The 14,261-nt window shown below is 37.5% G+C and overlaps 1 protein-coding gene across 1 annotated transcript in view; it reads right to left on the bottom strand.

Annotated features, from left to right (window-relative positions):
* ABCB11 (ATP binding cassette subfamily B member 11) overlaps positions 1-13,804 on the bottom strand; it is a 45,143-nt gene extending 31,339 nt beyond the window's left edge. Inside the window, exons 1-7 of the mRNA XM_084264539.1 lie at positions 13,721-13,804; positions 10,742-10,844; positions 5,899-5,920; positions 4,662-4,709; positions 4,518-4,566; positions 2,518-2,759; positions 835-922 (exon numbers count right to left, since the gene is read on the bottom strand). Coding sequence (XP_084120665.1) covers positions 835-922; positions 2,518-2,759; positions 4,518-4,566; positions 4,662-4,709; positions 5,899-5,920; positions 10,742-10,817 — 525 coding nt within the window. The 5' untranslated portion in view covers positions 10,818-10,844; positions 13,721-13,804. The remainder of the gene's footprint in view (positions 1-834; positions 923-2,517; positions 2,760-4,517; positions 4,567-4,661; positions 4,710-5,898; positions 5,921-10,741; positions 10,845-13,720) is intronic.
* Between the last annotated feature and the right edge of the window lie 457 nt (positions 13,805-14,261).

Consider the following 14,261-nt stretch of genomic DNA (forward strand, 5'->3'; position numbering starts at 1 on the left):
ACTGATGAAATTACTATTCAGGTAAAATATATTCTAGCTACATGGAGATTATAGGTTTTTTAATGCCTCTGAGCTTTGAATAATCCAATACGTTTTATAAAGCCTCTGGATCAAGCATTTGTCCCAGTTCTGATATGCTGAGAGGAGATGTTCGTTAAGTTATTTGTGCTGTTATATGAATGTCATACAAACAAAATCTTCCATCTATAGCTGTAAGTAATATAAGGATGGCAGTCATCCTACCTCAGCAAAACTCTGGGATATTTTTCAAAGGAAAATGACAAGTGATTTTTTGTGATTATAAAACATTGCTACAAAAGCAGTGGACCATTTAGCAGATTATGCAGGAATCATCCAAGCTTGTGGTTTATCTTAGTAATAAGGATTGAACCATTATTACTGAATATGTAGGGTGTGATTCTTTTCCAACATCAGTTTAATACTAGTGTTAGTCTGCAGTATCTCCATAAAAGAAACACAGGGTTTAGCACAGCTGAGATGCTGACTGTCAGCCTGCGTGCCCTTCAGCTGTTGCTTTAGGAGGGCATGTGGATTCCAGAGTAACCACACATGAACAAGTATTTCTCGTGGTGGGACAGAAGCAACATCCATTCATGTCACTAGGTGAAAAGTACCCTTGTACAAAGGTACGCATGAACCATCCAAGGAGATCTAGGATTACCAGAGCTGAACGATTTCAGACAACAGAATGAGAACTAAAAGTCTCTGCTCAAATGGGCAGCTGACTAAGCAGTTAAAGGGAACATAACTCTTCTAAAATTAATTATTTAGTGATTTAAAGTTTAAAATCAAAATAGGGGACAAAACACTGACTTGGAGATATCCTAAGAGAAGCACAGCACAACCAATTCCTCCATAGTAGCCTGCAAACTTGGTCATTTCTTGTTCAATGTCCAGCAGCCTGAGAAAAAGAAGGAGGAAAAAAAGATTTAGCAATTCTCGCATATTTCTGGTGTTTCTTCAAGTTAGAGTCATATCAGCTGGCAAGTCAGCTTGTTTTGCTAACAGAGGCGTTGTTTCCAAATACCGAGGCTATCGCTAGCAGCGGCTGGTTTGCTTGCAGAGGGGTGGGGTGCTGGCTGGTGTCAGGAAATGCTCTGCCATCCTGGAGCAGACCGGCAGTCTCTGAGAAACCCCACCAGACTGCTTGCTCCAAACGGCACAGGTGAGGGGGCATTCAGGGAAGAGCTGCCTGACCAGCTTTCGTGGATGTTGAATGCACTTCATTCTGCCACCATACCAACTTAAAACACTCAGATGTAAACAGTGTTTTACAGAAAGAAATGGTAGCTGCTGAAGTAAATTCAAGTATTTACCATAAGCCTTCTGATCTGAAATGATAATTTCTTTTAGCTCAAGTGGGAGTATTAAATTACTCTTAATATCAGTGTAGGGCACTGGGTTTCTGCTACTGCATTTAGATTATGTTGAAATGGGCATTTCAGGTTATTACCAGTTATGCTGTTAAACAACTTTTTAAAAAAAAAAAGATCCTGCAGACAGCAAACTTTTTCTGTCTACTCAGAATTTGTACACTAAATTATAACCCAAAAGGGAACACTGGGCACCTGACCTGAAGTCTTGCAAAACAAATAATCATGGAAACAACTCAGGTGACTGATACAGATACTATTTTTAATGCTTTAATGTATCCTGCCTGGTGTGTAGTTGCTGCTTCAGAGGAACAAAGGTCTGTAGCACATCCTGTATTCTATCGGCCAACTCCCATCTCTGAGGGCTGGCTTGGACAGCCTGGAGCAAACAATTTGGCCCCAGTCACATACATCTAGGAATGTGAATCACTTCCCACATGATCTGAATTTCAGAGACCTTTAGACAAGTAACTTTTAATTCTAATTAAATATCTAACTAAATGTGACTCAGAGATTAGAAAACTTTTAGAATGATGCATTGAAAAATTACCCTTAGGAAAGGTTACAGGTTCAAATCCGGCTTTGACAGATATCTGTGTCTGAATGAATCATCTGGACTCCATTTATTATAGTTAATGGAAAGAAACAGGCACTCCTATAGGGCAGATCATCTGTCCTGCCCTAGACATCTCCTGTAACTAAGATGAATTGTATCCCAAAAGTGCTCCTTTCTCTTCAATGACTAAAGATTAGCGAACTTGCTCAGAAGTCAGCAGGCACCTATAGGTAGCTAAGTCCTAACCAGAATGACCAGAAGTCATTATTACCCACAGTGTCATCAGAGGAAACAGATTAATATACTCAGATGTATAGGAGATATATTTGTTACCAGAACAACTATCATTGAAGACTATCCTTGCTGATATCTCTAGATGGAATACCAAGACCTGGGATAACTTTCTCCCAGCTCAGAAACAGGATTCTGCAACAAGAACCATGCCCCTTTTCTGCCTTATGGATAGAAAATGCAAGGCTTAAAGATGGAAGTGGACTTTCATTAGCTATACATTCTCTGACAAGCCATAAGAACAGAGGAAAAGAAACAAATACATCTACTACTTACCCACATCTTATTGTGGTGTTCTTTTCATTCTGATGAATAGTACCGTTAATCCATACTATGGTGTTATTTACACATTCCTTGTTTGGGTCTTTAAGCTCTTGCATTTCAATGTCATATTCGATAAACGTGTCTGCCATTGCACCAAACACAAGCAACACAGCTGGCTGGGCTGCTCCATGAACAATAGCACAGAAACTACCAACAACCATCATTACAATTTCCATAGATGAAGAAAATCGAAACTAAAGAGACAGGAAAAAAACCACAGTGCTGAGCTGGTTGTATACTGACAAATCATTAATCAGATACAAAATCATGGTCTTTACATTTCAGAATTATCTCAAATACAGTAAGACGACAGATCTCTCTCTCCAATCTAATCTAATTGCACCTGTGCTTACAGCCTCATAAATTATTATGAGCTCCCTTGTAGTTGACAGCAGAATGTGACCGTCTGAATGAATGTATTATCATATAACATTAATAGCTCAGTATCATTCCACATTACCATCATTTCAGAAACTAGCTGAAAGATTAATAGTAATTATAACTCATCTATATAGTCTGCTTTGCAGATTTCCTGTGGGGACAGAGAGGGAAGGGAGGAAAAAGCCTTAGGGCATTATGCAAATCCTCTGAATAGTTAGCCAATTTAGCAGAAGTCTGAGCCACTTCTCAGGCCAAGTTTTCATAATTAATACTCTAAAATGTGTTGGCTGAGCCAGGTAACTGTCCATTGGATCAATCTGGGAGAAATGAATAGAAATATCACAATAGCATCCAGTAAAAGCAGGATTGGGCTAAGACTTATTACCTTACATTTGCCATGTGACAAGGGCACGCACACATGTAGTTGGTGATTCAGCTAAGATACAGCAACTTTAGTGACCTTTGTCATGATTGTGTGGAGTCCGATTCTCAGGTTGAAGTCATACATAAATAATGTAGATCAAATCATTCATACAGAAGTTTAGTATCAAATGCTATATATTTTGAAATATGAGTTTAAAGAGGAGACATACAGCCTGCTGAAGAACCTGTCCAGGTTCTGCAGGTGCTGTAATGTGGTCTTTCCACAAAAAACATCAGAAGAAACTATCTTTGCAAACCTTGCACAGAAATAGTCCAGGGATTCCTTAGGCTAAAATAAAACCCCCAAACCACACACAGAAAATGCAGAGATATGTAATATCTAATCTCTCAGCACATCTGATGGAAACATACAGCGTTTAAACAACCACACTTTAGGAGTTAAATAGCTGTTTAAAATAGGCTACAGAATTCAAACCGCTCTGCTTGATAGCATAGACCTCTGTCTGCATGGACAGACTGTTCTCTCCACCCAGTAAGAGTACCTAGCTGCATGGATGGAACTGCAGTAGCCCAGTACTACAGTCAGGACTGTAGTAGTTTAGACACATTACAGGATAATTGCCTAGACTACACGCAAAACAAAAGTAATAAAACCTCTCAGGTTCATGCTCCTGGGTTGGACATCTCTCTACTACAAAAATTTTAAAATTTAGATGCTTCCTATGGGATTCCAAGGCCCACCAAAGGCTAGACATTCTGTACGGTACTGTGCATTCCCAAGTTTCTATAATTACCAAATCTTCTAATATCATGGAGCAATTTCAAGGGAGCTAAAATACCTACCAAATATCCCACAGCAATTTTTTTGGCAGAAATAAGAATGAACCACAGTCACCTAGATCCCTGCTGTGCATCTTAACTCTTCCCCATATCTACCTGTAAGTTCAATATACAGCATTTAATAGACAATGATGACACAAATATCAATAATCAATACCAAGCTGACAAAAAGACAAAGGGTTCTATTAAATTCCCATTGACTTTAATGGCAGGATTTCATGCCAGATAGTAAAATCCTTAAAAGTTTGGCTTAGTCACAGCTATTCCCCAAAACAACTGTATAGATTATTGTCAGTTACTGTGCAGTACAATATACATAAAATATTTATAGCCATTGTTCTCATTACCAGCTGAAAGAAGCCAACACGAATATCATTTTTCTTCTTTTCTGATGACCTTCAAGAACAGAAAACAAAACATTATTAACTTGTTTTTCAGTACATATTTTCTTCTATATGCCAAGATAGTACAAATAATTGAATTTAACTCACTGGTCACTTTTTTCCTCTATAAAAGGTTCTTCATATGTGTAGAAATTCCTAGCAAAAAGGAAAAGATTTTACATTAATTCTTTCTCATGAAATTACATCAAGACATTTTGCCCAGAATTTTAAGAGACAGGATGTTTCTTTTGGATTTCTTTGGAACTGGTGATTTGATGGTTCTTTTACATTTTAGACAGGGTCTAGAACACAGGTTTGATTAAAATGATCTGAAGTTTTATGCTTTATTTCAAAGAAAGCTTTTCAAAACACTGTTGCTATAATATGGATTGTGGGTTCTTGGAGGTCAATGAGAGAAAAATACCATCAAAATTATTGGCTAGCCCTGTCTTTCACACAGAGAAAGGTCCTGCTCCCTTTCCCTCTGCCTGCATGTTTACATGCCCATAGTGGCAGTAGTCTCTGTTACCCTAGCACACAGGTTTTTTTCAGTGCTCACAGTATGTGCTGCTATTCTGTATGATGTTAAAAACCTAAAGCACTAGTTGCACCATTACGGATAGGATCCATACTATAACAAGTAATCATTAGCTGTGCCCATTCAGTGATGAATGAATTGGGATTTCAAATTTGGGTTGTTCTTTTTTTTTTTTATGAAACAAATTCAAGCTATATTTGTCAAGAACAATTTTCAGAAACCAGATCCTAGAAAGTCTGAAAGAACCTTAATATGTGTAGTAGTTAGGACATGTGTCACATGTGAAAGTCCAACAGAAGTTGGGTTTCAAGCTATGTGTGAGGACTGAGGTAGACCTTGAACTCTGGGCTGGTGCTCTCTGAGATGGGCAACCTGACAAAGGCAAAAATTAAGAGATGCACTTGCTTCCTCATTCTAGGTATAGTTGTCAGACTGTATACACTGTGTTAGAAAGAGAGTTCAGGTGATGTGAGCTAATTGCTTTTAAATTATCACATTTAAGTTTTCAGATAAATTAATCAAGATTGATTAAAAATCCTGAAAAACTCATTTCTCAAACTAAAAGCACTGAAGAATGATAAATTTGAATATCAAAACCATTTTCAGAAAAAAGAGCGTATTTTGCTACCATTTCTTTGTTTTTAGGACTGTTTTGGTCTATCTGTGTCAACTGCATCAAACTAGACAGAACAGCATTTCATTAAATACCATATATTCTATAAATGTGCCACCAATCCAATAAGATTAATTTCTCTAGAAAGAGAATTCCTAGAAATACTGATTGTTCTGAGCATGTACATGACTTACTCTGTTTTCTTGAAGCCATTACCTGTTAGGGAAAATAAATGCACAGTCTTGTTAATAATTAATTGTTAAAGTACATAATCTTCTGTAGACATGTTACACACAAACCCTAGAATCCCACAGGACCTGATCATTCCTGAGTTATAAACATGTTATTCCCACTCATACATGAACTAACATGGGTCCAAAAACTACTTGGTAAGTTTTTATCTGTGTATTCCTGCTTTCTCTTGAAGTAGTCTTAAATTTTCAATTCCCCAGATGACAAAATGGTTTTTGCTAAATACATTGTTCAGGACTATAGACAAAAATCAACTCGGTTTCATCACAAACTGTTTGCTAGTATTTGACTAGTTCTCTCAGACACTGTCTCATCAAGGAATACTACTCTACTGGCAGTCCATGCACACTCCATGAAAGGAGGAGCAGTATCTCTTCACTTGTGCATTCCAACAACTTCGAGACTGTGAATCCCGTGGAAGAGGGGCAGTTGTGCAAGTTGAACTAGTCACACTGATGTCTATTCTTAGGGTACTCTCTAAGAAAACATAATTTAGAGAAATAAAATTGTATTACAAGATACAATTATGCTGTAGGGCAACCCTTTAGTCCCTAGAACAGGTCTGGATGTAGCTCACTTTCAAGAAATATTGTCAAAGGCATCATACCTAAAGCACAGCTTGTGTTTGCTGTTCCTTAAGAAGAGGTGTCATCATAAGGGCTGACATGGAAAATATTTGCTCTACATCGTTTGAGATGTCAATGAATAAAGAGCTACTTCTATGTATATAACACAATCTGAATAAACTACAGGGCACTGGGCATATACACCTTTATCATTCACAGTGCACTTGGCAACTCAGCATCAGGTTCAGAGCCATGGCAGCTCTTCAAGCAAGTGCCTTCCTTCACATCTAGTGACACAACACTGAGCATGCACGGGCCGGTCTCACAGAGCAAACAGAGGAACATCACAATTCACAGAGTGTGCAAAGAAGTCACTGCAACCACAAATTTTGTCTCCATCATTTTCCTACCCAATGGAAGAAGACTCTGGGGTTTTGCTTTTTCCAAAGTAAAGGTGTTAGATGGAAGCAGTCTGACTTTGAGACTGAGGGAGCACATCTCCTTTGTAAACAAGATAACTTTATTTGGCTTTAGCTAACAATTATTCTACTGAGTTATTCTGTTCTATTACTCAGAGCAGTTACTCAGGGATGGTAAAAAAAAATTCATTAAGGGCATATGTTCATCCCAGGAATCCCAGATATTTTCCCAGATAATTTGTAAAATTATTATTGCAAAGAATCCTTCGGTGTCAGAAAAAAGCTGGTTGTGAAGGAAAAAGAAACATCTGTTTGCAGTTTTATGAAGTTTGGCAGCTGGAAAAAGCTTTAATGGTTTGAAACCACCCCTAGAAGATTCTCCAGGGTTTTTTGGAGAAGAGAAAGTTTAGATACAGTTTCCTCTGCAGACTGGTAATGTAAAGTGTTTTGCAAAACGTTAAGGAATTGTCTACTGGGAGGAAAATGGGAGGAACAAAAGAAAATGGTGGAATAGCTTTCTGAGTCATATCAATTTAGAAAACATAATAAGCATTTCCTGAAGGTGATGAAATCCTGATCTATGAACTTGAAGAGGGAAACGAGTATATCAATGCTATTCAAGAGCATGAGGAATTGCAGGCCAAATTTTGTGAGCCAGCAGTTTTCAAGCAGAAGGAGAATTTGGAATGATGCTTAATTTGAAAGAAGCAAACAGATGAGTAATAGCTCATACTGCTACAGTTGAAAAAATAGAAAAAGAGGACAGAACACTGTTTTTATTGAAAGAATGTAGGGAAGGCAAAAGGATTTATTAACCCTAAGGAAAAAAGCTGCAGTAATCTTTATTCAAATATTTTGAAAGAAGAATTAAGGTATTTCAAAAATAAATTTTACAATTTGTAAAAAAAAAACATTGAATCCAGGAAAAGCTGAAGAATGTTGCTAATAATTTGAATTTTTAACAGTGGTGTAAGATCACAGAAAAAGAGAAGCCTGAGGAAATCTAATCCTTGATTTAAGAGATGAAAAATTATACTCAAAAGACTCCCAACTAAAGCTGCCTCTTAACTATACCTACAGATGTGGTATTTAAGAGTTGATCTATGGAGGGCTAATTCTTACTAATATGTACAAAATATGGTTATTGAAAAACCTTCATGGAGATTACAGAGCAGAAGAGATCAATCAGGAGAAAGCCAGTAGGCTTTTAAAACAATTATGTTTGCTTTGGGGAAGGTGCTCTAGCAGTTCAACAAACTGTTCACTACATTAAGCAGAAAACACAGTGCATTTCCAAGGAAACTGAGAGACCAGAGACAAACCCACTTGGATAAGGAAGAAAACAAAAAAAAAGCAACTGTGTGAAGAGGAATAGCTTTGGTCCTCATAGAAAGTCTTTAGCTAAAATCCTATAACACAGGCAAAACCCAACCCCTCAAACCACCTAGATAGATCTGGACAAACTGGAAGAAGTTCTAGGTAAATGGCTGGAAGAGATGAACAGTTTTCTGTCCTAGAGTTAGAAGGGCATACCCCTTTACCTATTTACTCCCTTTTCTCATGATTCTACTCCTCATTCAAACTGCCTTCCATATAGCAGCCTAAGTGGTAAGTTTTAAAACTAAGACAGTAGAATTTCAGTTTTAACAAAGGAGTGGGGAGATCTATGCTGCTTCAGCACACAGATGGCTGTTCATCCCAGCAGGATGCAGAGCAGTGTGCTGGGGTACCAATACACCGAGGGCAGAACAGACTTTCAGAAAATGTTCACATTTGTTTCTTCCAGTCATGGAGCCAAGATTGCTGCTGCTCCTGTGTTGCAGACTAAAATCAGATGCAGAATCTAGCATAACATCCTACACTATCTTCTACCAACTATAGCAATAGATTTGAAGCTCCTGACAAAAACAGACCTTTGAATTTGTTGAACTGGAAATTATCTAGTCTAGGAGAACAATCCAGCAAACTGAGAAAGATTTGGTGAAGATGGTTAAAACCAGAGGAATTATCTGGCTAACACAGAAACAGAAGGTAGGAACATAACACCTGCTGCACATAAAGCTCTTGTTCAGTTTCTAATGTCAGACCCCCATAAAAGCACATGTACTGTCTTCTAAAGGAATAGCTGCTTTTATATTTGCAGATATCAGTCAATCTCTACAAAGACAGCCAGAGTCAAGGCTTAGTCCAAGGTCAGACTGAATACTCCAAACTACTGTTATGCCAACAGTCCTATAAGACATACATTTGCAGTTTAAGACTGGAAAGAAATTCCAAACCCAACCACTAAATACTAGATTGGAAATACAGACTTAGCATCAATCAGCAAATACTAAGTTTTAAAAATAACAACAGACATCACAAATCAAGTAGGATGCTGTGCTGCTATATAGCAGGGATAGGGGCTTGAAGAGGGCTGGCTCTCCCATTAAAAATCAGTCATAGGTCATAAAGTTTGATTATTGTCTGAAATTTCAGTATATACATGGTTATGTGAAGAATTTTGCACCATCCACGAGTTTTAACAGCAGGCAGATGTGTGGTTCACATGGAATGAAGGAGGCTGCAGCTGGGCTGCCTTTAAATCTGAGCTGTTGTCTAGGCAGAGATTAAAAAAAATGGTTTGCTTTGACTTCTTTTTGTTGGTGAAAAATAGTTCCAAGAGAGGGATTGTTTTTCAACATGAATCTCCAGTTTTCTGGAAGTTATCTGTCATAGAGTATTTCAAGTGAAATAAAACTGCACAGTCGTTATCACTATTCAGCTTGATTGCTTTATCAATATATCTGATGATTTAAAAGAAAAAAAAAGGGAACCCAAGATAAAAAACCATCGCTCCCTCCTCAAGCTGTTTTGCTCAGAGCCAACACAAGATCACCCGGTTTTGTGATAAAGCAGGTGAAACTGGGAATGAACTACACAGTTTTAAATCCCAATAAGTCCTGTGTTTAGAACACAGGCTATCACATGCATGGTCCAAAGCATTTCATTGGGTTCTGGCTGGATGTTTTTAATGAAAGCTTAAGTACTTCCAGGATTAGATCCCAGCTGTCAGAGAATTTGAAAATACAAAATGTATGTCTGCTTAGGTCATCTGGTGATATCTGAGTGCTGGCAATCCTTTTGTGAGCCCTTTTTAGTCTATATGAAGAGCATGTACATTGCATTGTATTGCAATTTATCTTCCACTATATGCTACTGTTTTACTTTCCTTTGTACCTTATATTCAACATAAATATTTAATGCCTCTCTCTGTCTGGTTTTCCTTATAAACAGGACTCAAATTATTTAGCAATTTCTTTTCATGTGTCTCCTTGACTCTTGACTCATTTGTATTGGCAAAATAGAAAAGAGCACATTGCAAAGCAAAAAGGAAGAAAAGAGGAAAAGCCCTCATAAGAAGGGATGCAGATCTTTGCAAAAGAGCAGCTCATAAGAATTCTGCCTAATATGACTACAGATACATACGTTTGTTGAAAGCAACTTTAGAAACTATGGAAGACAGAACTTTTTTTTCCTCCTCAGTCAATACCCTTTATTTGCACACCAAAGTGCTGAGTACAAAAACCTAGGCAGCTACTGTAAACTTGGAGGCTATGTAAAGCTTGTCCATGAGTAGGAATTGTTACATGTAGTTTTTACAGAAAAGTTGTTTAGCAGGCAGCGTACCCATAACGATGTATCTATTCCACAGCCTATTTGCCTTGTATTCGGCAGACTACTTGCTCCACTTAGGCCGCCCACCGCCTATTTTACATGCTTTATAAAATAAGGAGCTCACTGAAGAATAAACTTCTTACCTTTGTCGTCTAAGTAAAAAGCATGGTTATCCTCTCCCAGTCTCTTGATGCTCTTCAGAGTAACTGCTTTAGACATGATGGTTAGTCACTTAAATCAGAAGGCCTTAAGGGGGGAGAGGCAGTGGGGAAAAAAAAGAAAAAGAGTATCAGCATGCATTTGCCTGTGAACATACAAAAATATTATGTTAAACTACTCCTTACATCAGTTTTGCCTTCATTATCCCAGAACAATGCCACTGATTACAGCACAAGTTAGACTAGAAGAGAGTCACAGACATAGTAAAACTAGATAGTAGAAAAATACCTCAGAGAAGCATGCCCAACTCACCCCTCTGAAAGGCCTCTAAAAGACTTCAATGACACCTGCCTCAGGTGAGGGCTGCTCTGCAAGGTTTGCAACCCACTGCAAACAGCCCTGTCCCCATTAATGGCTGTATTAAAATAAACTACCATTTTTGTGACAGTGACACCCTTAGTTTATAGGCTGAGATAATTATAAGACAGATCCTGTCTCAGTTATGAGACAGCAGCAGGTAGAAGACCTTCCTCTGCCTTGTCCCATCCTGGCTGGCACCAACCAGCAGGACTGTGATGGGGGGGACGGACAATCTGGGGACAAGATTGTGGCTAGAGGGGAACCCCAGGGCTATACCAACATCTGCAGCACCACCACCGTCTGTACTCCCACAGCTCTCAGTTGGGACAAGTTACTCAGCAGACCTGCTCCTCTGGACACTATTCCTCACTAGCCACACTGATATGCAAAGTAGATGTTGTACACATGAAGAAATAAGGAGACAAAGTTAATGCTTTTTTGTTAAAAAAGGACTATTGTGAGGCAAAATCTGCCAGCAGTTCTAGGTGTGGTTGGGCAGGCCTGGCATTCAATATGGCACCTGGGGAAAGTGCTGCAGAGGCCCTCCCCAAAATATGCCATAGCATATCCCATAGCATAGTTACAATACCTTAATTCAAGTCATTAAACATCAACATTTGTATGTTTATGCTTCTGTATAAACCTCTCACAATGTCTCATTTTAAGAATATTACAACATATTCAGACGTCAAAGCTTTAACACCTTTTACCCAAATAACAAAAGAGGTCTGCACAAAAGGCACAATTCCACAGATTATTTGTGTTACACCACCTTAATTCCCAGACAGCTGAGGTTTTACCTCTAGAGGAACCACTTTTTGGTTCAAATGGTTAAAGCATCATTAATAATTAATTAGCACTACCCAGAAGAACCCATTTGCAAATGCTCGCGTTTTCTTTGGCAAAAGATATGTTCACCACAATAGTAATTGTCCTTAAACTTGAATTCATCATTTGCTTCTAGATTTAGTACTGGCTGCTTTGCACTGCTTAGCACATAAGTAATGGAACTGTGTAAAGCAAGCTAAGCTAATAGACAAACTGCTGGTTTTACACTGAAATTAGTATAATTAGAAATGCCACCTGAATTATGAAACCGCTTTCTGCTGCAGTAAAGAAGCAACATTCCTACCTGTTCTGCTATCAAAATAAATCTCAACACACATTCCAGCAGCTTTAAAATACTTTACAACTTTACAGAAGTATAAACTTATTTAAGTGATATAAACCATTTGGACCATACTACTGAATGTGGCTCCCAGTGAAAAGCTATGAAGTGCTTAAAAAAACCCAAACCCACGGCATTTCTGCTTCAGAAGGAGAATGGATAATTTCATACTGTTGATTGATGAAGACAGGAAAAGTAAAGAAAAGCAAAGCCTCTCTCAGCTATTTATTACTTGACTTTGTAATCCTAACATCTATACCAGTTTTTGTAATGTAACACTGTAAAAATCAATCTGTCCTTTAAAATGCCAGTAAGGGACACTATGCTGGGAAGTCTCATTTCAGTGCTTGCTCTGACACTGTATTTTAACACATTTTTTGTGACTAATTTTTTTTAATCCTGAATGCTCATGCAATTTTAAATAACAGAAAATGTGGAAGAAAAACCCCAATGATTGATAGACTTGAATAAGGATTTGAGTTACAAACACTTGCTAGAGTTAGCTAAACTTTCTGGAATTATGTCACTTAAAAAAAAAAAAAAAAGTAACTGTCCTACATTTTTGAAAGAAAACAATTTTCCTTATATTTTCTAAAGCTCAAATTTCACATACTGTCCAGTCCAGCAGCAGCATTCATTAGCTCACTTAAACTGATTAGTATAGAAGATTAGCATGCTGTATTAGAATATTAAAATAACATTCCTTAAAGTCTAAATGTTTAACTGAGTACTGAAAAATACTGTTGCTGATGTCTTCATTTAAATGATTTAGGTAACAGAAATCAGAGGTAACAGAAGGCATTAGATCATCCCCTCTACTCCTGTGTGTGCAATACAAACTAGGAGCAGAGACAATACCTCAGAAACTGCACTAAAGTGAAATAGCATTTTACCTTAGCCAATTAAGGCATGGCTGCTGGATTTTTGTCAAATAAACATCTTTAAGAAACCCTAAATCCAGATTTAAGCAAGTAATACTTGGAAAATGCTAACAGAGGAATATATCCTTCAGAACAAAGTAACATTAGGACCTGATCCAAAGCCCTTTGAAATCTTTTTCAAACCGAATCTTTATTCAGATCATATCATTATTTAACATAAAGGGGGAAAAGAACCCAAATGAACCCAAATGAAAATTGGCCCTGAAAGCAGTCTCCTTCATTTGTCTTTAAAATCAGGTTCCTTGGATATTAACGACAGGATACATGCAGAAAGATATTTTGCTTCAAAACAGAATTTGAATGTCTTGTTCTTCGAACGGTCTATTAACAATAAAACTTTAAAAAGCAACACAAACACAAACCACTATCCAGACAAAGGAAATTCAGTGTTTAGCTTAAATTGTTTTGAAGCAAAAAAAATACAGGTACATTTTAGTTCAGGAAGTTTCATCAGTTAACTCTGAAACATTAAACATGATAGATTTGTTACTCACCTCTGGCTGTTAAAAATCATGTATCATAAAACAAATTGCAAGAATCCCGTTCAATTAGTTAGTGAAGCACCCAACCATTGCCCTTCATGTTTTTATTATTCTAGCCCATTTGTCAGAACTGAATCTTTAAATTGGACATTGGCTATTTGCACCTGGGTCAATAACCATCTGGTTACAGTGGTTACAGGTCATTGACATCTAATGGAGGGTTTAAATTTGACTAATGTAATCTCACAACATAAAGTCAGGGCACTGGGGAAGCAATTATACATGAGACCAGGCAGTTCTCTGGGCAAAAAGAAAAACACAAAGAATATGTGGGAAGAGATTATTACAGCAATATTTTATCAGCTAATGCTGATATTACTTTATTACTAATAATTACTTTATTAGCCATGCAATAATTCAGTGTATACTACTACCCTGCAGTAAATAGCAACATCAGCTGAAATATAAAAATTGATTCCAAGATTAAGCTAAATTCAGAGTAGAAACTTGCTCAAAAGCTTTGTTTTCTATCCCATTCCCCATGGCTTCTAAT

The sequence above is a fragment of the Gallinula chloropus genome, assembly GCF_964237585.1.
Source record: "Gallinula chloropus genome assembly, chromosome: 5".
Lineage (NCBI taxonomy): Eukaryota > Metazoa > Chordata > Aves > Gruiformes > Rallidae > Gallinula > Gallinula chloropus.